The sequence below is a fragment of the Porites lutea genome, chromosome 7 (assembly GCF_958299795.1).
Source record: "Porites lutea chromosome 7, jaPorLute2.1, whole genome shotgun sequence".
NCBI lineage: Eukaryota > Metazoa > Cnidaria > Anthozoa > Scleractinia > Poritidae > Porites > Porites lutea.
The window spans coordinates 2,060,998-2,088,487 of NC_133207.1; the positions used below are offsets into that span (position 1 = coordinate 2,060,998).

The following is a 27,490-nucleotide window of genomic DNA, read 5'->3' on the forward strand; positions in this document are numbered from 1 at the left end:
CGTATATATAGTGAATCTCAAAATAACGCAAAGGGAGTTGATTATCTGTAACCCGAGTGTAACTTAAATTTAAAGCCCTACGGTATAACTGATTTAAATAGAAATTCCTGCTCCTCCTTCCCTTTGATTTATCATGAAATCAAATGACGCATTGTGCCGGTTTCTTTGACTTTTACCCGCAACGTTGTGTATAAAAATTCTTTTCTTAAAGAAGATGATGAAGAAAGCAAACAATCATGTACCAAAAAGAACAACCGCTGTATAGTAGTTTGCAAAATAAATTAACGAAACGTCTAGATTTATTTGCATGAATAAATTATGCACAACGCATCCAACTGTTCATTTTGGCTCAACTTAACTATCGATAGAGCCCTCACCACATGGGTAGCTACTTCCATATATGGGCTATATAGGTATGTAGAAATCAGAAAGTATGTGTCTAGAATAGGGTGTCATTTTCGAGAAAACTGATCGATTGATTGAGGATTAGCATGCGAGTGAGGTTTTGGCAACGAAGCCGCCATTCTCTCGAGCGTGAATTCGCAACTCTCTGCCTCAATGCGCGCTGACGTGGCGATTCCACCAGCTGCCAAGGCTAATCGAGGATTTTAGTTTAGACTAGGAAAACCGGGAATTGACAATAAACTGAAAAATAAGATTGGCAAATACAAATTTAGCCGCAAGTCAGTTTGATAGGAAACAAAGCGTCGATAGATGGGAAATACAGTGAAACAGGGTAGCGGGTCTAGTATAGGCTAAGGTTTCCAGGGGACCAGCTACATATCCCCGCCAAAAACTTCCTAATTATAAAGTACCCCACCAGGCCCCCACTGAAAGTCAATATATATGATTTAAACCGGCTTTCTGTTTGTCTGTCAGTTACTCTTGAAGCATTTCTCGTAGACACTTTTCTCCCTCTGATAGCTGGACAATGTTATATTAAATCTATATTTTTGTGCCGTCCCAACTCGTATAGGGTCGCCGAAAAGCATGCGATCGCGAAATACACCGAAGAAAAACGCTATTTTTGGGAATGAAGGGGAGTTGAGTTTAATTGTTGATAATTTCTTTCTTTCATCAATTTTAGTTCCTTCACCTACTGCGTTTTCTAAGTGGAGATGACAGCACTGCAGCCGTTTACTGACGAACAATTAAATTTCTTCAAGTTCTCGTCCTTAGTATTAAATGAATTCCCCAAAGCCTTACGGCAGACATTTAAAACCATGTGGGACTCCACCTATGGACATCGCCCTGGTTTCCAGCTCTGGGATGATTCCACTGCTGTCAGAAATATGTTTGACTCTGAAGAAGCAAAAAGTGGCAAGAAGACTAAAGTTCCTGTTCTTCAGTCCTACATCGAATGGGATTGTACCAGTCTGTTTCAGGCTACTATATTTGCGAGGTCCTTTGCCCCACCAGCCAGTACTGGTTCCTTCACCACACTAAATGATTTGTACGTGAAGCCCTGTGCAGTACCTTATGGTAGTTTCCACGCATGCGTGGTCAGCCCGGGTGGAAACATGACGGAGACCACTGCACTTGCGATTGATCAGCTTCGTCTTCTTAGAAATTCGCTCTGTCACTCTACCAGTTCTGAGATGGACAAGGCGACGTTTGACCAGCGCGTGAATTATGCCAAAGCCGCGTTTCAAGCCCTTGGTGTCCCGACAGCCTCAATTGACGCACTTGGTAGTTTGACGGAGTCAGACTTTCCCACAAATGAAGTTCGTAAATTGGAAGCAACAATCCGAGACGAGACGCGGGCGTACATCAAATGTCTTGAGGAGGTGAGCTCAGACGTCAGTGAGCTAAAAGCTTTATTAAATTCCATAAAGCAGACAAAAGAAGAAGATGCTGCAAATATCGTTTTAGTGTTAGAAAAAAAGATAAACGCATTAAAAGAAGCACAAGATCAACGTCATGATACGAACACGCAACACTACACCATGATTCTTGAGAGTGTAAGTTCAGATATTAGCGATCTAAGAAACCTGTCATCGGCCATGAAACAAGCGGCAGACAACACTGCTACAAAACACGACATCGCCATGTTAAAAGCACAAGAAGCTAAAGGTCTGGAGTGTGTAAGTTCAGACATCAACAATTTAAAGCAAAAAGTCGAATTGGATACTGCCAGCAAAGAAGACATTACAAGGTTGGAAAAGAAGATAGACAAGTTAAAATTAGGACAAGACGAATGTGATAATCAACCTAACAATTCAGGTAAGATATTGAATAATCGTCTACTCGAAACGTGAAACGCTGAATTTAGGACTCCAGGAAACCGGTCAGATTTCGGTTTGGGCGAATGCTAAGCAAATCTCAAGACGGATAAATTCCGTTCTGACTGGCAGTTACCATTACCACAAATCATTCTAATTTACTGAGAAAGCCTGTTTGAAACAGCTATCAAAGATTGGTTTGAAGAAATAATGGAACACGATTTTCCACTTGGAACCTCGGACCGGGAAAAAAGGACGATTTTCCGTTTGAGACGCTAATTTCCCACTAGAATGACCCGGAAGGTCGTGTACCAGTTACTTTCCAAGCGTAGCTTCCGAATTGATTTCAGACTACCTCGTTTTTAGATTCACTCTTCGTTTCGTCTTCTAACCCTGAAAAAACACGGAAAAGACTGGATGAGGTGCAAATGGGATGTCTTAACAATGATTGTATTGAGTGTTGCTTTTTATTCAGCCCACTGATTCAGGTGGTTAAGAAACAGTACTGAAATAATCTAATTCATGGGGGAGTTCAACTTTGACTGCAGTACATACCTACATAGTTTATTGAAAGGTCAGTCAATAATAGGCAGCCAAAGGATGACCCTAGTGGCTCTTATTACCTGTAAAATGGGTAATCATGCATCTACTTCTATAGAGAAACGGACTTTGGTCATAACTAAACGATTCCCAAAACATTCCTATCTTCCATGATCAACGCGACAATATCTTTTAAAAAGTTGTCTTATTGCCAACGAGCCATCCGAGCGAGACGCGAGGATGGCGAGGTGTAGGCCTAGATCCTGCCTAGATCACGAAAAATCGCCTAAACACGTTTCCGAAAATTCCCGATTTTTTTTCTAAGTATCTCAAAAATGTTCTAAATATCTCAAAAATATCTGGCTCCATTTCATAAATATTACAGTAAAAACACAAAAAAATAGCCGGTTATCTAGAATGGCAACACAAATTTCAGCCATTTTGTTGAACATTCAGTTAGGGACTGTGCAATAATTATCAGGAGGGGGGGCTGAAAAACTAGAGTTATCTAGCAAAAACTTAGACAGTACCCCCCCCCCCTCCAAAACAAAAAAAAATAGTTCTAACCCCCCCTCTGTTATGTTAAAAATAACGTCGCACCCTCCCACCACACTGGTAAACTCAAAACTGGACTGAGCTACCATCACAGCTTCAATAATGACAAACGTTATTATGTAACGTCTAGTATCGAGAAGGATGTTGATCGCTTGATTGAAGATTTAGACAAAGCATTTGCTAAGTACCGGGGTGCTTACAACATTGGCTCAAAATCTAAAATTTCTGAAGCCAGAAAGAGAAAGGAGCAGAGAAAAAAATCAAAGAACAGGAGATTGAACGCTTCAAATAACAGACGAAAAAGAGCTTGTATTATATTTAGATCCTTGAGTGGAGAGCCTGTTGAACTTTATTATGAGCCACATATATATGGAATTCTGCAAACCGATTCAGTCCATGAAGAAACATTACTTTTTGTCACATCAAAAACCGACAAAGCTTGTCTACGAGATCTGTTTGATTCCCATTGTTTTATGGGGGAAGCTGAAAAACAAGTTCATGATTAAGGCTTTACATAGGATCAGCTCAATTAATTAGAAGACGGCTAAAAAATTGATCAGTTGTGAATTTGCTTTTCATTTTGATGGAATATTTTCAATAATCGTTTAACAGCTGTTCGTGTTGATATTTGTTACAGTCTATCATGATGCCTGTATTGAGAATCTTTTATTGCGTTTAATTTTATTTACATTTCGAATAAAACTTAAGGCCCCCCCCCTCCGTCAAATGAGTGCTTTTACTTTGAGCCCCCCTATCTTGGCAGCAATTTTATGTAATGCCCCCCCCCCCCCTCTGGTTTTAGGCCCCCCCCCTCCTGATAATTATTGCACAGTCCCAATAGCCACATGGCACATACTATAATGGAGATTATTGCTGAATCTGATTACGACAGGCCCATATGTGAAGATTTGTTTGAATTTCCGTCACTAAAATGCCCATGCCCTAATGAGCATTGCAGTAGCTTCCAAGAAAAACATGATTTCAGTACTTGTTTCGTAACAAAATTCTAATTATCACAATTTTTTCCTAAATATCATGAGATTTTCTAAATATCTCAAAATCTTCTACATACCGTAAAATTCCGAAAATAAGCCCCTCCATGTATAAGCCTCTCCAAATATAAGCTCCCCAAACCGGTAACGCAAAAAACCCTCCGTAAAGTCGCCCCTCCAAATATAAGCCCTCCGGGGGCTTGTTCTTGGAAAATTGACCTCAAATACAAAGTAGAACAAAGCAAAAATGGTAAGTTTACTTCCAACTATAAGGGCTAGCCCAATTGACTTTGAAACGCAAATTTCCCTCCGTAGATAAGCCCCTTCGAATATAAGCCCCTCCAAAAATAAGCCCCTCGAAAAGGGCCTTTGAAAAATATAAGCCACGGGGCTTATTTTCGGAATTTTACGGTATCTTAAAAAATATCCGGATATTTGTATCTAGGCCTAGCGAGGGGGCAGGAGAATAGAGCCACGCAAGACTGGGTTGCAATAGGCAGAAAAATTCTCGATCGAGCTTCAAAAAGTGTAACCCGTAATTCGAAACCCGTAATCTGGGATCAATGTAATAAAACTTTTACGTCGTGTAATTTAAAAGTATAGTCGTTAACGGGTGTGTTCCTTTCGGTGAATCCAAAAGCGGATTTTAGATCTAAGAACGGATTTCGCGTTCCTTTCGGCAAATCCAAAACCGGATTTTTGATCCGGTGAATCCTTTTTGAAAAAGGATTCATTGGATTTGAAATCCGAAGAATCCAAATCCAGATTAACGGATTAGTGATCTGCGCTGTTCCATTCACAGTGGATCCGAAATTAGTCAGATGATCCAGCGGTATTTCCAGTTGAAGTATTCCCATAGAGGCCGTAGAGTTTCCTCGTTGCTGTCATTTGCCGCAAAACATCTGAAAACATTAGAAGATTGTTCCTGGTACATTAAAATATCCATAAACTAACCATTTGTCTCTAACAGGAGCTGTCTCTAAAGATTGCTTGAAATCAGAAATAAGTAAAAGTAACAAATGAACTGCTATCTAACTACAAACTCGCTTGTAGACGCGACAGGAACTCGATCGTGTTACATAAAAAAATTCGAGCTATGGAACTGGATCAAACTGGTCGACATTCTTTGATAATTTTCAATTTTAATGCGCTTCTTTCTTTGTCTGATTTATATGTTCCATCGTCGCTATTCGAACTGCGGACCACTAAATTCTGCACGGTATAATCGCATAATTTGTCAAACAGTAGAAAACTCGTCATTTTTTGAGAGGCTGTCATGTATATTGCACGCGTTGGCGAAAGGTTACTAAGGTTACAAATCCAATTTCGGATTTCACGTTCCTTTCGGCCGCGAAATCTGGCAAATCTAGGATGAAAAATCCGTTTTTGGATTCGCCGAAAGGAACACACCCGTTGTTTTAGGAGGGTCTCAATGGGGTTAACCGATAGGCGTAAAACGGCCAAAAAGTTAGTCGATAGCCGTAAAAATTCAAAAATTTTAACCGTTAGCCGTAAATAGGGTAAAAAAGAGTTAACCGTAAAAGAAATTGTTACCTAGATTGGCTACTTTTAAGGAAGGTGCTAAACTTACTTATGGTTGCGTTTTTTACTTCCCGGCTAGTGTGACTCCGTACGCACGTTAGGCAAAGCGCCTTGTAGGTGTTAACCAAGACCTAGGCACACACTAGAGCTAGAAATTGATCATCCGTCTGAGACTAGCCTGTGTACAGTCGCGCCGTCCCCACAGACACCCCTTCTCCGATTTTTCTGCGGGGGAGGGGGCGGCTGTACACAGGCTATCTGGAGCGGATAATCCCGTCTTCAAAAGTCAGGCAGATTGTTCATTCAAAATTAAAACTATTCCATTTTCAGATTAAAACGTATTACCTATCTGACGCGAATCAACAAACGGATAACCAGTCTCACACGAATAATCCTTCTCTAGTGTGAAAACGGCCATTTCTGTTATAATGAATGTCGCGCCCCGGCCTTGAGTTGGGCGTTTGCGTGTCTGCTTTTGCTTTTTCACGAAGATTATTTTTAAATTGACTATTGACATTTCTATGTGTAAAATAATATTAGAAGTGGAATACTTTATAAAAAGTATTCAACCTTTTGATATATAAAATGTTAAAATTTTTCAAAAGAATAGCTTACTTCATCCCGAGATGATCCGAAGACCTTTATTTGATTTAAAGATATAAACTAGGGTATCTAAAAGATAGTAATGCTGCGGCACATTCTGTTGATACTAGCATTAGTTAGGCAGTGAGACTTAAAAGAATCAAAAATGACATTGAATGTCCTATTTACATGTTGGAAAGTACTAGAATAATGACTATCAGCCTATAGAAAGAACTCGTGGGAACGTTGTTCAGAAAATGATCAAGTGGTTATCAACTCTGGTTTCCCACAGTAAATTGTAGGAAATAATAGAAATTCAGATCGTTTATCCATATATTTAATATACGGTGCACGATATTTTCTCTGGAAACACAATACTTTTCTTGCTGTTTGTTGCACTTTATTAAGTAACAGTTATTTAGCTATATATTTATAGAAAACAACAACACAAAAAACGGGCAAAAAAAGAAAGAAGGAATAAATAACTCAGTAGAATTTGAACCCGGCACCTTCGACTCGACGCGACTACACTTAACCACTACACCACAGAGACTGATTACGTAGACTTTAGGAAAAGTCTTTCATTTTATTCCTTTTCCATGAAACTTCCGCCGGCAAGATGATCGCCAACCGCATTAACCGAGCTATTAAGAGTGAAAAAACAATGTAAACGCATATTCCATGGCAATAAATAAATGAAAGAACATAATTATGCTTTTCAAAACGCCGATACACGTCCTCGTCTGCAAAGTAGGACACAAAACATATGTTTTGTTATCTCGATTTCCGCTGTTATTTTGAAGCGAATAGTCAAAGTCACATCCATTTTCGGCTCATACAGTTTCTTAAGAATAGCATTGCATGACATTTTCTCACTTTCACAGCACCTTCTAGCAAGCTGGAATTTGTATATCCCCCGTGTTGTGGAGTCGAAGAGCAAAAAAGGCTCTTGAGTCAAAAAAGGCTCTTGAATTGAAATCCAATCCCCAAGTTAACCATCGTACTCATCTGAAAGACTCCTACGTGTCTTAAAATTTGGTAAGACTTCTAACCGTGCTGTAGAAAATTTGCCACAAAGAAAACTCTAAGTCTGAGCAGCGAACGATGCACTCTCTCACCCACCGAACTTCCCCCTGTTTTTATTTGAGTTGTTCGTGGCGCAATGCACTCTGGTTAAATGCAATGCATTGTGGTAAAAAGTGTGGTTAAATGCAATGCATTGTGGTAAAAAGTGATGAATTCGAGAATTCGTCGCCCCTTATATATTTCCTTTAAATCCTGATTATGTTGCTGCTCGCTCCCTTCGGTCGCTCCGCAGCAAAAATACGGGGTAATTAATATTTAACTTTTTGAAACAAAAGAAGTTAATTTTTAACTTTTTCGTTAACCGTAACTGAAAAAAATTAACCGATAGCCGTAGAAGAGCCAAAATTTTAGCCGATAACCGTAAAAGCCACCACCCCATTGGGACCCTCTTTTAGTCTGACAACAATAGCTACACTTGTAAATTACACTTGATGTAAAAGTTTTATAAAGACCAAGTGGTGTGACAGTTGTCAACCAATCACAGCCCACCTCGGCGGCGCGGGTTGATCCTGAGGCAGAAGTTGAATGTGGTCAGTCACACAAGCCCGCCGTCGCGACTTCCTGTATTTATTTACTTAAATTTATTTGTCAAACCTGGCCCGTGCCCCGGCAGTCAACAATAATGAGTACTTTATACATTGCCTTAATTTTGGGGGCCATTAATGCCCGGCGCAGTTTTAACGAAGAGAAGCTTGTAAAAAAAACGAGCAATTCTCACCACTAAAAAAGTCAGATTACACGCGGAGATAAGGAAAGCTTGATACGAAAAATATAGTCGCTTCTCTTGTAAAATCTGATGTTGGGGCGAAAATCTAACCCGCAAACGCAACAATAAGACTGAAAAAGAATAACAAGCCTGAAGCAAACGAGAAAAAGAAAACAACGCTATTTTTTCAGAAACCTGGCCTGGCCGAGTTTATAACAAAATGAAAATAAAATACCGACGAGCCGTACATCACATCACATTTCCTTGAAAACATTTCAAACAGCAGCGCAGCAAATCATTAGTTTCAATCGGGTAACAAAAAGCCTCGGGAAATTTCAAAGGAGATTTAAATGATTAAATCGCAGAAAGATTTATTTACAAACCGAACCGACAGTAATTTTGTTGCTGGACCGGTAAGAGAAACGATTATTACATGTTTAAAGCTTATGTTTTCCCCCTAAATATTACCAATCGTTTCCTCTGCAAAACCGATTTTATTCTATAAATAACAAAAATCCCTCATGACACGTCAAACTTTTATATGGCAGGTTCGTAGATCTAGAGCCACAGGAGTCTGAGAACCGACTCTTCTCCGGAACCTTGATACATGCATAACACCTTACTAATCTTTGCAATTAGAACGGCCTTGGGAACGGACCAAGAAACTATCAAATGTTGGAAAAAAGGGATGCCATTACTATGCAAAATTAAATACGCATGATTTGCTCGTTGCCACTCTATCGATAGGTACACGTAGTATATATATTTTTGCGTATGTTACCTCATTATTTTTACTTTCCTTCTTTCACCGTATATGAAAGGTATGAAGCCAATAAGAGTCTCCCTTCCTTCAATGGTTCCTAATTTCACCGGCCGACAGAGCGAGGTTGAAGAGATCATAGGACACCTAACTTCCGAATCTACCCGACTGGTGTCGATCTGGGGTTCACCTGGGTTCGGAAAAACATCAGTTGCAATTGCAGTGGGACACGCGCTTCAGTCTCAAGGGCTACCTGTCTATTGGGTCTCATTACGGGGACTTCAGTCAAAAGCAGATCTGACTTCAAAGTTTCTATGCCTTCTAAGGCAACCAACCATCGACAATCAACCGTCCGATCGGCGTCTGTCCCTTGACGATGAAATTTGCCAACTATTCAGCAAAATATCAAAACAGTCTGTATTTATCCTTGATAATGCCGATGATTTGTTAGAAAGTGGTTGCCCAAAAGTGAAGGAAGAGGTCATGCAACTTCTTGAAGAAATACTCAGGCAAAACCCAAGGCTGACATTTATTGTAACCACGAGAGAGTCTCTTGAGTTATTTATGGACATTCATTTTCAGGGCCATCAAGGCTTAAGAATAAGAACATTAGATAAAGCCTCTACACAACGCATAATTCATGAGCTACTTCCAAATGCGAGCCCTGCGGATTGCACAGAAGTCGCGCATATCTGCGGACAAGTTCCTTTGGCCATAAAAATAATGTGTTCTTTGATATCTGAAGATAATTCTTTACCACGCCATTTTCTAGATGATTTCAAGGCGTCCTCTACAGAAAATATCGTGAGCATGTTGGATAATCACGATTCTCCGACAAGTCATCGATTACAGTTCATTTTTGACTCCTCTTTCCAGAGACTTACTGCACAAGAACAAGAAGCACTAATTTCTTTGAGCATTCTCCCTGAAAACTTCACTACTGAGGTCGCTGCGGCCGTTTTAGGAACCAAAAGTGGTTTTAAAGCCAAAAGGATGTTACAAAATCTTCGGAGGAAATCACTGATTGATTCAGGCTCTAAACCCGGGACTTTCACGATGCACAAACTGTTGCAATCATTTTCGAAAGAGAAAGGAGACACTGAAATGAAAGAGACGATTCTCAACGCAAAGGGTCGTTTGAATGCATTCTATGTCTCGCACTTTGATAAACTAAATAAACAATTTCTCACCGGGCATTCCATGGATGCATATATTGCATTTTATGAGGATAAGGAGAGCATTATTCAAAGCCTAGTAGAGGGATGTTTTGACTCCAAAATAGCTGACACTGTCTTTGACATATTGGTCAAGGGAGAGTTGTTTCTTGACTCACTTTTTTGGACTGCGAGTGAAGGGAAAAACTTTGATGACATATACGATACCGCCATAAAAGCAGCCAACCTGCATGGAAATGAAAAATACCACAGGCAGCTACTTACTTCCAAAGCTTTTGCTGAAGCAACGTGGGGAAGAGAAGGAAAGACGAATCAGCTTCTCTCTGAAGTGAAAGTTCTGCAAGCAGCATCGTCCCTTGTTTCTAATCAGGAAAAAGGCAAATCCTTCTGCTATTTAGGAATCTGTTACCTCACAGCAGAAGAAACGAAGAGTGGAGTCCACTGCCTACAGCAGGCGCTTTCATCACTGGAGAATTGCAACGACCCAGAGTTGTTATTTCTAAAGTTTCTTATTCTTCAGATCCTCGTTTGTTATTATCAGTCCCTAAATGACTTCTACAACGCCAGTTACTACTATGACAAATCACTACCTCTGTCCTCTGCAGTAGGAGATTGCAAGCTGCTTATTATTCCTCCGATGAAAAGCAAAGCACAAAAAACTACCAATGAAATACAGTTTGAAAAGGACTCAAACATTTTGCTGAATCAACCTTTCGAATTCCAATTTGTCTGTCTCTTAAGTGCAGCTACAAAGTTTTTCGCTGACACTAAAATCAAACAAAATACCAGCCACTTGGTACTTCAAATGTTAGAGTGCCTCGAAAAAGATGTCAGACCTTCAATTGGTTTGCTAACTTTTCACACATCTGTGGCTAGGCTGCTGTGGAATTGGAATAGTCAAGACCCTGAAAAACTATTTTGGTCAAGAATAAATTATCATGAAAAAACACTCAAGCAATGCAAAGAAACCTTCCCCAAAAGTCACTTTTTTGGAGGTTATGGTCATATACAAATTAAAGCGCTTGTGGACTGCTACTTAAACCTGGGTATAGTTTACAACAACAGAGGAATCTATTCGGAAGCTATGAAGTCATGCGAGCGAGCCCTAAGCACAGCAACAAAGTCCTTTGGAGAAGAACATGAAATCACTGCTGACAGCTACAGGCAACTTGGTGTATCACAACAGAAAATGCATGACTACAACGCAGCTCTACGATCTTACAAGCGCGCATTGGCTATCCGTATTAAACTATTTGGAGGGGAACATGAAAGCACTGCAGACAGCTACAGGCAACTCGGTGTAACACAAAACAAAATGCATGACTACAACGCAGCTCTACAATCTCACCAGCGCGCATTGGCTATCCGTATTAAACTATTTGGAGAGGAACATGCAAGCACTGCTGACAGCTACAGGGCAATCGGTATAACACAATACAATATGCATGCCTACAGCGCAGCTCTACAATCTCACCAGCGCGCATTGGCTATCCGTATTAAACTATTTGGAGAGGAACATGAAAGCACTGCTGACAGCTACAGGCTACTAGGTGTAACACAACACAACATGGATGACTACAACGCAGCTCTACAATCTTACAAGCGCGCATTGGCTATCCGTATTAAACTATTTGGAGGGGAACATGAAAGCACTGCTGACAGCTACAGGCAACTCGGTGTAACACAAAACAAAATGCATGACTACAACGCAGCTCTACAATCTCACCAGCGCGCATTGGCTATCCGTATTAAACTATTTGGAGAGGAACATGCAAGCACTGCTGACAGCTACAGGGCAATCGGTATAACACAATACAATATGCATGCCTACAGCGCAGCTCTACAATCTCACCAGCGCGCATTGGCTATCCGTATTAAACTATTTGGAGAGGAACATGAAAGCACTGCTGACAGCTACAGGCTACTCGGTGTAACACAACACAACATGGATGACTACAACGCAGCTCTACAATCTCACCAGCGCGCATTGGCTATCCGTATTAAACTATTTGGGGAGGAACATGAAAGCACTGCTGACAGCTACTGGGAACTCGGTGTAACACAATACATCATGCATGACTACAGCGCAGCTCTACAATCTCACCAGCGCGCATTGGCTATCCGTATTAAACTATTTGGAGAGGAACATGAAAGCACTGCTGACAGCTACAGGCTACTCGGTGTAACACAACACAACATGGATGACTACAACGCAGCTCTACAATCTCACCAGCGCGTATTGGCTATCCGTATTAAACTATTTGGAGAGGAACATGAAAGCACTGCTGACAGCTACAGCGAACTCGGTATAACACAATACATCATGCATGACTACAGCGCAGCTCTACAATCTCACCAGCGCGCATTGGCTATCCGTATTAAACTATTTGGAGAGGAACATGAAAGCACTGCTGACAACTACAGGGAACTCGGTGTAACACGACACAACATGCATGACTACAACGCAGCTCTACAATCTCACCAGCGCGCATTGGCTATCCGTATTAAACTATTTGGAGAGGAACATGAAAGCATTGCTGACAGCTACAGGGAACTCGGTGTAACACAACACAACATGGATGACTACAACGCAGCTCTACAATCTCACCAGCGCGCATTGGCTATCCGTATTAAACTATTTGGAGGGGAACATGAAAGCACTGCTGACAGCTACAGGCAACTCGGTGTAACACAAAACAAAATGCATGACTACAGTGCAGCTCTGCAATCTGAGGAGCGTGCATTAGCTATCCACCTTAAACTGTTTGGAGAGGAACATGAAAGCACTGCTGACAGCTACAGGGAACTCGGTGTAACACAATACAACATGCATGACTACAGTGCAGCTCTACAATCTCACCAGCGCGCATTGGCTATCCGTATTAAACTATTTGGAGAGGAACATGCAAGCACTGCTGACAGCTACAGGGCAATCGGTATAACACAATACAATTTGCATGCCTACAGCGCAGCTCTACAATCTCACCACCGCGCATTGGCTATCCGTATTAAACTATTTGAAGAGGAACATGAAAGCACTGCTGACAGCTACAGCGAACTCGGTGTGACACAATACATCATGCATGACTACAGCACAGCTCTACAATCTCACCAGCGCGCATTGGCTATCCGTATTAAACTATTTGGAGAGGAACATGAAAGCACTGCTGACAGCTACAGGGAACTCGGTGTAACACAACACAACATGCATGACTACAACGCAGCCCTACAATCTCACCAGCGCGCATTGGCTATCCGTATTAAACTATTTGGAGAGGAACATGAAAGCACTGCTGACAGCTACAGGCAACTCGGTGTAACACAAAACAAACTGCATGACTACAACGCAGCTCTACAATCTCACCAGCATGCACTAGCTATCCGTATTAAACTATTTGGAGAGGAACATGAAAGCACTGCTGACAGCTAAAGGGCAATCGGTATAACCCAATAGATCATGCATGACTACAGCGCAGCTCTGCAATCTCACCAGAGCGAATTGGCCATCCGTATCAAACTATTTGGAGAGGAACATGAAAGCACTGCTGACAGCTACAGGGAACTCGGTATAACACAATACATCATGTATGACTACAGCGCAGCTCTACAATCTCACCAGCGCGCATTGGCTATCCGTATTAAACTATTTGGAGAGCAACATGAAAGCACTGCAGACAGCTACAGGCAACTCGGGGTAACACAACACAACATGATGACTATAACGCAGCTCTACAATCTCACCAGTATGCATTGGCTATCCGTATTAAACTATTTGGAGAGGAACATGAAAGCACTGCTGACAGCTACAGGCAACTCGGTGTAACAAAATACAACATTCATGACTACAGCGCAGCTCTACAATCTCACCAGCGCGCATTGGCTATCCGTGTTAAACTATTTGGAGAGGAACATGAAAGCACTGCTGACAGCTACAGGCAACTCGGTGTAACACAATACATCATGCATGACTACAGCGCAGCTCTACAATCTAACCAGCGCGCATTGGCTATCCGTATTAAACTATTTGGAGAGGAACATGAAAGCACTGCTGACAGCTACAGGCTACTCGGTGTAACACAACACAACATGGATGACTACAACGCAGCTCTACAATCTCACCAGCGCGCACTGGCTATCCGTATTAAACTATTTGGAGAGGAACATGAAAGCACTGCTGACAGCTACAGCGAATTCGGTGTAAGACAATACATGATGCATGACTACAGCGCAGCTCTACAATCTCACCAGCGCGCATCGGCTATCCGTATTAAATTATTTGGAGAAGAACATGAAAGCACTGCTGACAGCTACAGCGAACTCGGTGTAACACAACACAACATGCATGACTACAACGCAGCTCTAAAATCTCACCAGCGCGCATTGGCTATCCGTATTAAACTATTTGGAGAGGAACATGAAAGCACTGCTGACAGCTACAGCGAACTCGGTGTAACACAATACAACATTCATGACTACAGCGCAGCTCTACAATCTCACCAGCGCGCATTTGCTATCTGTATTAAACTATTTGGAGAGGAACGTGAAAGCACTGCTGACAGCTACAGGCAACTCGGTGTAACACAGTACAACATGCATGACTACAGTGCAGCTTTACAATCTCACCAGCGGGCATTAGCTATCCGTCTTAAACTGTTTGGGGAAGAACATGCAAAAACCGCTGATAGCTACAGGCAATTCAAGATCACTCAAGACGCCCAACGAAAGTGGAGAAACTGAAGTGAATAGAACAAAGAGAAAATTACAAAAATATGAATAGAACATTTTAAAGTTAAGTGATTCTTCATGTCTAAAAGAATGATGGGTGGGTGGGGGGTAGCGCATTAGCCAAGTCAAAGCTAGTCTTCCCCCCAGCCCTGTCTGTAAATCGATACTCTATGTGCCAGAGGCTTTTCATGCGCGGTTTTTGGTTTCGGTCACGCTCGTGTCTTCGGTCTTCGGCCGACGAAGCTTCTCGCCGCACACGAGGAAAAAACCTCTGGTACCCAGGGTACCTGATATGGAATAAAACTTTAAAATAACCGCTCAAACACAATTGTAAGAAGGTATAAATGATACAACAAATACAAAAGAAAGCAGGGATTGATAATAATTATAATAATAATTTATTACATTTAATATAGCGCTTTAACTATTAAAATGTTCTAAAGCGCTTTACAATATGTACAAGAAAATAAATATATATATATATATATAATAAATGGACAGAAATAATAATAGTAATAAGAATATAAAATTACAAATTAAAAGCTTTCTTAAAAAGATAAGTCTTTAACTGTACTTTAAAAGTTTTGATAAACTTGAAGAAGATTGAAACAGATTTTTATTGTGATTTTGGAAAACTTGTTGACCTAACAGGTTTTCAAAGTTCAATTTTGTTGTTTGTAACGATTGATAAGATGTGTTGGAGACACGAAGCTTTGATTTTGTCATTCAAAGGTAAATTCTCAAGTTTCATAGCGTAACTGTCATTAACCTGGGACCAGGCTCCGCAGTGGGAGAAAAAGGCAAAAAACGGGGTCAAATAGAAAAAATATCGGCGAAAGAAGTGAGCCGAGCTTAAAGCCTGGGGCTCAAAGATTCGTGTAATATGAAAATTTACATCATAGCTTTTCAGTGAGTATATCTCAGTACGTATATAATTATACATACTCATTGCTCACCCCATGTAAGGGAATAATCCAGCACAGTCTTGGATTCTGGATTCCACGCAGTGGATTCCTGATTCCAGGTACTGGGTTCCAGTATTTTTCTGTAAAACTGTAGAATTCTTGATTTCGATCGTTATTGGGATTCCAGATTCCTTGATCTGTATTCCGGATTCCAAAACTCAGCATCCCGGATTCCATAAGCAACATTTTCTGGGATTCCGGATTCCGCAACAGGGCTTAAAGTTTAAATTTGAGTTTGGAAGCACTTGTGCTACTAGATGTAAATTTTTGGGCGCACTGCCGAAATTTTAGGTGCACAGCTGAAAATTTTAGGAGCACAGCTTATAATGTTGGGAGCATCTATTTCAAGAAAAAGTAAAAAGTTTTTAAGCGTTAAAACAGTGCTACGTCTATATGTCATCTTCAGTTTGTTACTTTTATTTCAGTCTCGCGATTGATAAAACACAGCCGATTTGCAACGCAGTAATACCGTTGTGATTTTTAATACTAATTTTCCTTTTTGACAGTACAGTTGTGACTAAAGAAAACTTACACTTGAAAAAAAAATCAAAACTGACAACAGTGAGTATGTCGAACGAGCCGTGAAAATTTATCGTTAATGAATTTTTTAAATGCTCAATGACTTACATGTAACTGAGATATGAGTTAAAAACTTTCTTACCCGGAAGGAAAGGCTCTTAATCCGCACTGTTTTTGTTTTGATTGGCCTTAAAACTGAACGTTCGACATGATCGTTCATTGCGCAAAAAGCGCGTGTTTCGTTGGTAGCATATTTGCACGTGTCAGCGGCGTTTATTACAAAAGAGAGGAGTCTGGGATGGAGTAAAACATCGAATCGAATTCGTGGAATCCATTGGGAGAAAAGACGAATTAAACATACACAGATGAAAGGAAAACAATGTAACTTATTAAAGCAATTTTCGTATGACCTTGAAATGAAAACGCGCGAACAAAACAGAAACAACAAACGAGTGGAAACAACGATTTGATTGGTTTATCGAACGGATACAAACGCGCGTGGCTTTTGGTTGGTTAAGCGAACACTCGGGTGAAAAACCTTCATTCCCGAGAACTTTCTAGAAATCAACCGACACTTCGCTTTGACGTCATACTGCAACACGATTGGCCAATCGAACTATGCCTACTCCATATTAGGGTTTTCTTTGCTGGGAAAACGAAGAAGCAATGTTTCGATCTTTTCATCCACTGGCTGATAAATCAAACAACGAACACTTACCGAGGTCAAGGTCATACGAAAATCACTCTATCGTGAAAAGTACATGCCCGAGCGGCACAAAAGAGGGGACACGTGAGCGAACTTCGCCGCTCTCTTGCGCGGCTTGTTTCACCCGCGCACTGATGGAGAGCTTGTTCGCAGGCTGGTGGAACAGTTAAATATTCCTCTGCCGTAAATAAGCTAAGAGACGAATTTTCAGTTTTACTTTAAAACTCTACAAAAACATACATTGGAATCAAAGAAAAACAGAAAGATAACGGCTTATTTTCATTTAAAGTTAACTCTACTACTTCGAGTGTTTGCTTGAAACTTTAATCAGCTTTAAGTACATCGTTTTCACATGACGTCACGGGGCCATATTTGTGTACAAAACAATGAATCGGCGGCCATGTTTGTATACCAAAAAACTCTGTGGGAATTGAAATGTTTTCACATGTTAAAACTTTCTATTCCAAGCAATTTGCAAAGTTGCTGACCACGTGACCAAACACGATCTATAAAGATAATTTACCCAATAAAACTCATGTAATCTCCACAGCCGTACAGTTCACAGGCTCATTTCTCTAACTGCATACGTACCTGTGTTAAAATAAACCTACTTGCAAAAATTCTATGTCAAGCTGTTATATTTTTTATAATTAACTACCGAATCATATCAATCTGTGGTGAAATTGATCAGCAGAGTTTTAATATCAGCGTGACACCCCTCTTTTGAAAATGCGAGAAATACAGTGGAATTCTGACGTTTGGAAACGTCATTTTACGCCCTTCCATGTTATGTATGTATTTATTTGTTCATTTATTTATTTACAGATTTAGCTTAATAACCAAGTAGGCTACTCAGACGTATCATACGTTTTAAAGAAGCAATAGGTCACTACTTAAGTCACCTACGAGTTTATCCCACCCGCAATTTATAATTTATAGGCAGCTGAGTAGAAATTCCATGGACTTGTTTGCCGTTCCTAGATAAACACAGTTCTTTTGCCCTTTGTTTTCCGAGCTAATCCAATGCTGTGTTACTTGGAAGGTTGGAAATGTGGGGATTCCACTGTATAATAAATGCAATCTCTTGAGCAACAGTCAAGAAAATTGTTTGATGAACTCTTAGCTATAGGTACCACTACCGAAAAAGTTCTTTTAAAAATATCTAGTACTTCCTATAACTACTAACCCTTCCCCAATATAAACTACTGCTATAATTTCTTTAAAATCTGCTATTGTTCACGTTTTTGTCATGTATTTACAAAGTAAAATAATCCCTAAGATATAGTTTTCAGTTTCGTGTAACTGTAATGCTCTATTACATGTTAAGTGTAAGAATAATGTCTAAAAGCCATTTTCAGAGCTGAATTACTTGGTTCGTTCTATCCAGAAGTATCAATAATATCCTAAATTATTCCTTGGAAAGCTGTGGCATGTTTAATCGCTTTCTGTGCAACGGTTTTTAGAGCTAATCATCAAGAATTTTGAGTGTGACATGAAGATAAAGCGGTTTTTGCGTCAACAGATTTAACCTCTTGCGGTGAAAGTCTGTTGGCTTCTGATACCTAAAAGAACAGGTTAATCCGGTTAGCTTTGTTAATTGAAAGCTAGTAGATTCAGTAAAATACGAGCGGTCCTTGACTACCTTCGGAGACAGCCTTTTCCAGGGATTGAGACAGGGTGCAGTGCACAAAGAGAAGTTAGCAGAGTTGGGGCGGCGAGTGGGGGATTTCGCGCCACTGTCCACAATCTAAACTTCTGGAACAGACTTTCTCAGGGATAATAGGATGCAGAAAGTACGCGAGCGCGGGGGAAAATCGCCGCGAGACACAGGAGACACAGCAAAAACAGGAAAGAGAGACACTCGTTGGCGAGAGAGAGGAAGAAGAGAAAATGAAGGTCTCTCATTTCTCTCCTTCCACCACGTGTAGCCTGTCATCGCCGGCAGCGAATCTCACGCGCGCTCGCGTATTTCGTGAGCCCTAATGAGGGAGTAGTCGTAGTACACGGAACCAGTAGACCCACAAAAAAATAAAAAACTTCGCCGTTTATAAACAAAGCCTGTCTACTTACAGTTCTATGCAGGCGGGACCCGGCTTGAACTCATCTTGTTCCATGAATGCGAAACATCTCATACTCACGATGTCTTTTTTGGGTTTGTAGTGCTTGAATTCGAAAAATATCGCTGTACCTTCGAACGAAAGACAGGATAAAACAAAAAAAAATAAATTATGAGGAAAAAAATTTTCTTACCATTTCAACGTCTCGAAAGAAAGACACGTTCGTTAGCCTGGAATTAGCCTGCGTAGAAGGCGCTGGTTAAGTATTGTGGTTAGGTTTTACGTTCTCTCTAGTGCGCACGCGCGTCCACGAAATTTCTCCGTTCGCCCTTACAAAACCGGCGCCTGCTACGCAGGTTAACCTTGAATAGTTCCGTCGCAGCTTATCATCATTTTTACCTCTTGGAAGCTTTTCTATTGGTTTTTGAATCTCCACATCAAAACCAAAGTTGATGTATTTTCCATCTTTTCTGTTTGACATGGGTGTATCTTGGGGCGGGGTCACATTAACACTGTTAGCGTCTGCAGGAATGAAAAAACCATCTAACAAGTCAGGCAGTCTCTCTTATTTCTGAGACGAGACGAGACGCCCTCGTTTCTGGTGTCTCGCGGTGAACCTCCACTAAAAGGAAAGACTGCTCATGCAGTCTCAGTCTCTGTCTGACGCAATCTAGTGAAAGGAAAGATTTCAAATTAAGCTCCTCTTTTCAGGACGGGATAATTAAGGAAAAAAATAGTTGGTGGAAAAAAGAAATGATCTGGTTATTTCAGTTTGCTTCCTTCACGGGAGCTTTACCTTCAAAGGTGAACGGAATTAATGCTTTAGGTTCACTCCATTCTTGCTCAGAAGATAACATTCTGGCCGGTGACAAAGAAGAAAACGTTTTCCTGGCTGACACAATTTCACGCTCTACAGAATGCAAGCCCGCCCCTTTTCTAGTAGAGGAACTGAGTTCAATCTTGCAAGCAAGTCATGCTCGTTTCACACGTTCGATAACGAAAAACGCAGTATAACGCACACTTCACAATATCGTAATGTTCGCGCTTTCTATGTATGATTGTAAATGTCAGTTAACTAAAGCGCGAAATGTTTTATCAGTACCTTTAACAGAGACAGTGATGAAAGGATTTAGGTAAACATGCGCATTTTTTAGACCGATCCGGTCAATTCGCACAACAAAACGATGAAATCCCTCTTCATATGGTATCCTTGGCAACAACGACCCTCCCTCGGCTGCAAAGCAACGACAGCCAAAAATTCAGTTTCTTGATGCAAAAGTTTAATCAGTGAAAGGAAATATAACTATTGGATGGCAAGATAAAAAATGTAATAGTACATAAACAAATAAATATACCGGTATGTCAAGAAGTCCCTCGTTACTCTCGATAATATTTCTCACTGGGAGAATGGTTTTTTGATGCTAAGCAACTGCCAAAATTACCTCTTCTTGATTATACATGCGTGGGTGGACGACCCATGCGTTATCGACGTCCCCTCTTCTTTGGAAGAATTAGTCTTAGACGAACTGCTTTGTAAAGCCAGGAGTAACTTAAAGTCAACGCATTCTGGCCAGTTTTGGAAACCAACTAAAAACCAGTTTTTCTCTCGGGATACAATGGCTAAACTTGAAAAAAAAGGTAGCCATATTTTCCTGTTCATCCTTTCGTGGATGAATACAACCACAAATAGTTTCAGTATAAGTATAAAGTAAGCTTATTTCTTTCTACTACAAACTCATGTACTAACCTGCTGAGGCGACAAATTCACTTCCATTTTCCTCTCCATATCCTGCTATACCAGGTTCACTGTTAATACAAATAAAAATGGTGATAATATATTACATCATGGTATGATTTACTTACACGGTAAACTCTCCAGTAGAGAATCAGTGTTTAATTAGCGCAAGTACATGTATAAAGCCTTCCTAAGGGGTTAGGAGACAGGAGATTTAAGAGGGGGGAGGTGAGAGGAGGGAAGACAGAGAGGAAGTCGCTGTCTCCCCTTCACTCTTTTCTCTTCCCTATTTCCTCCAGAAACGCCTGATACTCAGGCTAATGTTCAATGAATTTAATAATCACAATTTAGTCATACAGATAACGCAAAGTGTAAAATTTGGTACCCAGACACCAAGAGAAAAAAAGATGCACAGATAAAAGAGTTTCAGTTGTCGGAGATATCGGATGAAACACTGTCTTGAGTCAGTCTTGTAGTTAATCATTTATTTCTAATCAGTTAATTTTTAATTTTCCATTGTTTTGGGGTATGGTAATGTATGCTAAAGAATTTAAAATAAAAGAAAAACAAAAATTAACTGAAATAAAAAAATTAACTGCAACTTATAACACCTCCCAAATGGTCAAAAATGCTTTAAGAAATTCAAAGCTGAAGTTCATAATTTTTATTGCTATTTTTTGTTATTATGTAAAAGTTTTCCAAAACTCATTCAACGTATAGAGGATATTACATGGCTGCATGGAGATTAGAAATTTCTCCATGAGTGTTAAAAAATATATTAAACGAGTGAGAGCAGCAATTGAGAGAAATACTTTTTAACATGAGAAGAGTAATTTCGTATAAATCTCTAAGCAGTCTGGTAATGTCCTATTCATTATATAAACACTAATGAAATATCAAACCATTTCACTTTAATATTTTTTTTTTGGTGCGCAAGGCGCGATTTACTATATAGCCACAGCAACGGTGATCTTTTCACATGTGAAGATAAGTACAAGTTATTTTCAGGTGTGAAGATATCATGTTTTCGTGGAAAGCTCACCTGGTATTTCGTTGTTATTTATATAATAATTAACAATTATTTTATTATTTTTTAAATAATTGTTTTATTTAAATCACACTGTTAAAGTTACAAAGAGGTACATAATTAGGTAAAAAAATTAAAAAAAAAAAACCAACAGACAAAAAACGGACGAAATGAAGTGTAATTTACAACTGACATTGGCTATGGTATGTAGTGTTAATCAATCACAATTTTTCTAGCTGGAATAATTAACAACTAGAAGTTTCCAGTGGAAAGTGAAGTGCTGCGAGTAAAGCATGACATTTCAAATAATTTGCATCACTTGCAGTTTATTTTGATTGTTGATATCATTTTGACATTAATCGTGTCAAATAACTGTGCATGTAACGCTACAAGACATGAAGGTGATCGATAAAAACTGAACTTTCAACCAAAATAAGTGTTTATAACAAGCTACATTGTATAAAAGTCCGTGAGAATAAATCAGCATATTATTTGTCTGAAACCTGTCCACGATAAAGTTCAGAGCACGCAAGCTTTGGAGTGAGTGAAAGATTGAATTTCCAAGTGAGTTCAATATTAAACTGGTTCATAAAGCTTCGCGAGCGTATCAAATCATTTTCAATTTTTGCTTCCATCCTGTATAAAACATTTTACTACCAAGGGAAAACAAACCTTGTCACACTTTCTAGAAAAACTCTAAATAACTAAAGCAATTTATCAATTAAATAAATATAACAAAGCCTGGCTGAATACAAATTTAACCAAAACACCGACTTTACATTTTACCGTAGAGTTCCAGGAATTGCTTCAAGTATTCCGAGAAACGTATTGCTTCAATTCACCAAAATTTTTTACCTACACTTGCATCCATACTCTGTGCTTGCAAAAAACGAAACAGGATTTCTCACAGGCTTTTAGACAGATCCACCAGGACATTGAGTAATTTTTATTTTCAGTGGACAAAAATCTTGTACCAGAATAACTTGAAGCATATTGCATTCGTTCTTGCATTTTTCAAGGGCTAAAGATGCAATAACTGATCTGTAGTAACACCAAAGAAAATTTCTCATGGAAGTCCGAAAAAATGAATGTCAAATTTCACAGAATTATAACGTCTTACACATGAAATTTTCTGAATTTTACCTGTGTAATCACAATTCTTGTGAAATTTGACATTCATTTTCTCTGTCTTCCATGAGAAATTTTCTTTGGTGTTTCTACAGCTGATTTATTATTACATCTTAAGCCCTTGAAAAATGTAAAAAAGAATGCAGTGTTCGTTAAATTATTCTGGTACAAGGTTTTTCCCCACTGAAAATAAAAATTACTCAATTTCCTAGTGGATTCCGTCTTAAGTTTTCCACACCACACTTTATTTGTGTTCTGAATGTTCTTTTGTTTTCTTTCTGAATTGATTGACTGCGAACGAAAGAGCCTCAATTTCGAGGGCTGTACTTGAAATCGAGGCAAATGCGGTGATGTACATACATAAATACATACATAGTTATACATCCAAAAATCTCAAATGAAGCTGGCTTCAGGCACAGGCAACCCAGACTGATCACATATGCTACCTGAATTAGTCTGCTGCGAAGCCTGGTGGCTTCACAGCATTATTGAATGAGGCTGGGTATCATGGGAAGAATTATGGAGATAGAGAGATGTGTTATCAGCTGCGGCCGATTAGCCGAGGCTGATAACACCCTCTGAGATCTCCAACACTTGCTCTGATACTTTCCATGGTTAGTCTTCCTATATCCCTATACATTTAATTTGCATATGTTTCGACTATTCGTGTTAAATATATGTGTGAAATAGTATGAAATTGCTGCATGCATAGTAAATGTGTGGTCTTGTACGGAAATCTAGCCAAAGTCTCCTGTAAGCCTTAATCCCAGGGGGGAGGGGGGGGTACTCCCTATGATGGCCTACACAGGGAGGCTCCACCCAAAAGGGGTATCTTTTTCTGGCTTCAGGTATATGAAAGGGCAGTGATTTGACTAGTTGAAGTATATAAAAACAAGTAAAAAGCCTCACAGATGAATTTTATGGCTTTAAAAAGTCGAAAAAACGTTCTATTTCTGTGATTAATTCCTATTCAAAAGACAGTGCAGTTACAGTAGTTAAAGTGGATGCAAAGTTCTAAATAAGGTCTGTGAAAGTGATACCATTTGTCAAAAGAAGGTAAATGAAAGGGGTACCTTTTACATGAAAAATGGTTTATAAAAGGGTAAGGAGTTGGATCTCGGGGGGGGGGGGGGGGGGAGGAGCCTCCCCGTATAAACATTTGTTGAGTAACCTCTCCCCCTTCCCCCTCCCCCGTGGCCTTAATACGAGTAAGTAAGCTAAAATATGCACGGAAATGAAACATCCTTACCATAGTATTACTGGGACGTTTAAAACAATGGTACGGTTCATCCCCTCTGGTTTACATAAACTAACTCAGTCGTAAAACTCTTCAATCTGAACGCACGTGTCACCAAAAGTATAGAACTTACCTCCAAAGTGATCGTTTTCCCAGTCAAAGTTTTAACGAAGATCTTTAGCAGATAAAATCGATCGATGAGCAATTACGCGAAATATTTTTGCTTCAATGTAACGAAAAAAGGGTTACAGATGCGAGATTATTGCTTAAACTTCGAAGCTTGCAAGATAACCGCAGACCAGATAAGTTTCCTGCAGGGCAAACTCATGCCCAATCTCTTATCGGCTGGCTCCAAAGCCAGGGAAAAGTGCCCTGGGGACGAGGTTGGGCGTCCCTGATAATTTTAATTCTTGTTCTCTGGTCAAATTCTTGATTATAATGTTGCTACAGTTTGTTACTCCACACCATGAACTGCTGCTTATAAGCTCGCCCAGTTATCGTCCCATACAAAGAAATACACCCAATAAGCCCCCCTCCAGTTTTTTTTTTTCGAGAGAAAGTCATAATTACTTTCCAAGAACTCTGTACTAATTCAAACAGAAAATTTGTAACGTGATTCAGGCACAATAAGTTTATTTCTTCTTTCTAATTATCACCTCTTGATATAACTACAACTTTAATGTGAAACACTGCTTTATTTTCAGGATGCTGTACTTGGCTATACACACACAAATTAAACTTCCGTTTTTGTTACATTTCGCGTTGAAATAAATTATGACGTTTTTAGACTTAATTAAAAACCAGTAAAACGAATGTTGCTCAGCACCCTTTAAAGCATGTTTCGAAACACTTTTTCCTATTCTGGTTGTAAGGCCTCCGAGAACCACTTAGGAAGTTGCATAAGCCCAGGCTTATAATCGGTAGCCTACAATATGTGGTCGTATAGTTTTAACGTTTGTTTAATAATTGTCGCAGACCGTCGGCTGAAATGTCTCGCTTGCTCTGGCCTCGTCTACTGTCTCTACTCATCTCGACTGCGCGTTGTTCTAGGAGCAAATTCATAATACCCGTCTGTCGGTCACGGTTAGGAACGTTAACCCATGAGCTGAGGGTCAAGTCCACTTCCGCGGTTCACCTTCACTGATCGAGCGCAATACACAATACAATGGGCCCAAATTGCCTCTGCGGTCTCTGACGTCATCGCGGTTTGCTGAATTTTCTGTTCCCTGTCTCACAAATCTTGAGCATCAGTTCTTTTGGGCGCTGTTCAAAAACATGGTAAAGAGATATCGGCGTTTGTGATTGTGTACTGTTGTTATTCGTGCTTGGTTAAAGAATTTGACAATCTTGGGCTGATACCTGACACGGTGAGTATCTAACGAAGAGTTGATGTCTTAAAGGTAAACTTTGTTGGAATTATGAATTCTAATAACAGAGTGATGTTCACGCTCACATTATCAACTCAGTAGATACAAGTTTGGTACGGAAAGATATTTTCCGTACAGAGGCATGCGGAGAAAAGTAAAGCTGTTTCGACAGTTTTACCGACGAAGCAAAATTTGACTGCTACAACAATTACGATATCTCGAAATACAAATTACTTTAAGAGGTTCAATATCGATTTTATTGGAGCAAACGCGATCAGTGGGTAAAAGCGGCTTTTTACTTCGTTTTTGCATGCAGGTTAAGTTCAATTCATGCTGAATGTATAAGGAAATAACTCCGTTTCGATAGGGTTTGATTATAACAGCGCCACTAATCAACTTCTATGATGAGTCAGCAGTGACATATTCGCAGCCGTATATATAGTGAATTTCCAAATAACACAAAGGGATTAGATTATCTGTAGCCCAAGTGTAACTTAAATTTAAAGCCTTACGGTATAACTGATTTAAATAGAAATTCTTGCTCCTCCTTCCCTTAGATTTATCATGAAATCGAATGACGCATTGTACCGGTTTCTTTGACTTTTAATCGTAACTTTGTTTATAAAAGTTCTTTTCTTAGAGAAGATGATGAGGAAAGCAGACCGTCATGTACCAAAAAGAACAACTGCTGTATAGTAGTTTGCAAAATAAATTAACGAAACGTCTAGATTTATTTGCATAAATAAATTATGCATTACGCATCCACCTGTTCATTTTGGCCCAACTTAACTTTCGATAGAGCCCTCACCACAGAGGTTGCTACTTTCATAAATGGAGTATATAGGTATGTGCCGCTGTGAGACTGTGCTTTTCAAGCAGTATAGTCTGGGATAGGGTGTAGAAATCAGAAAGTGTGTGTCTAGAATAGGGTATCATTTTCGAGAAAACTGACCCATTGATTGAGGATACACATGCGAGGAGGTTTTGGCAGCGAAGCCGCCATTCTCTCGCGCCAAAATTCGCAACTCAATGCCTTATGCACCTATCAATGTAATGCCGGCGGGGAGGGGGGGGGAGAGGCAGGGCACAGGGTGGGGATTTGACTTTTTTCAAAAATTTTCAATCAAATTCCCTGCCCACGGGCAAATCATTCCAGTCAAATGCAACCAAATTTCCCCACCCCAGGCTGCACATTGCTGTCCATTCCAAGGCAGAACCTAAGAAAGGCACAATAAAAATATCTCCAAATAAAACTCTGCAATCTTTTATAAACGTTGCTGCATCCTCAAAGATACATGTTCCTGTTACAGCTGCAATTATACGTTTTAACATTAATCCGTGTTACACTGCGTAGAATTAATACATAAACCTTTAGGAGAAAGTCCACATTTTGTAAGTCTAAATATACCGTTCTTAGTAAAGGGTACAAAGAAAGTCAGTTTTATAAGTTTACAGTGATTGTAGCGAATGAGCCATACACTAATCAATTGTACTTGCAAAAATCGAATCGCTTTCTCTTTACTTCCGCTTACTTTGATACCACAGTATATTAAGAGGTTCAATTGATCAAAAACACGCTAAAACAAACGAAATTTGAAGACAAAACAGTTAAATCCACTCAGCCTTCGCCTGTTCTCATTGGCCTCCATGACTTCCTGATCTTTTCAAACCGTATGGCGCATGCGTGAAGCGTGGAAGCGGGAAACATATGTTCGGTCTCAGTCTTTTTCGTCCAAGTCGGCAGTCAAATATCTCCACGTCGGGCGAAGAAAGATTCAAATATCCCCTCCCCCGGGAGAACAAGATAAGTCAAATGCCCTACCCCAGGGACAACAAAGACAATCAAATCCCTACCCTATGCCCT

The 27,490-nt window shown here is 39.9% G+C and overlaps 1 protein-coding gene and 1 pseudogene across 1 annotated transcript; one reads left to right on the forward strand and one right to left on the reverse strand.

Moving 5' to 3' along the window:
- Positions 1–684: 684 nt before the first annotated feature.
- Positions 685–27,490, forward strand: part of LOC140943457 (uncharacterized) — a 53,798-nt pseudogene continuing 26,992 nt past the window's right edge.
- LOC140943204 (axin interactor, dorsalization-associated protein-like) lies at positions 17,452–20,952 on the reverse strand (the record flags this gene model as incomplete). Its single annotated transcript, XM_073392274.1, has 5 exons — positions 17,452–18,637; positions 19,146–19,263; positions 19,532–19,654; positions 20,235–20,366; positions 20,880–20,952. Coding segments are annotated over 5 exons (543 nt in total), but the record flags the coding sequence as incomplete, so codon positions are not given.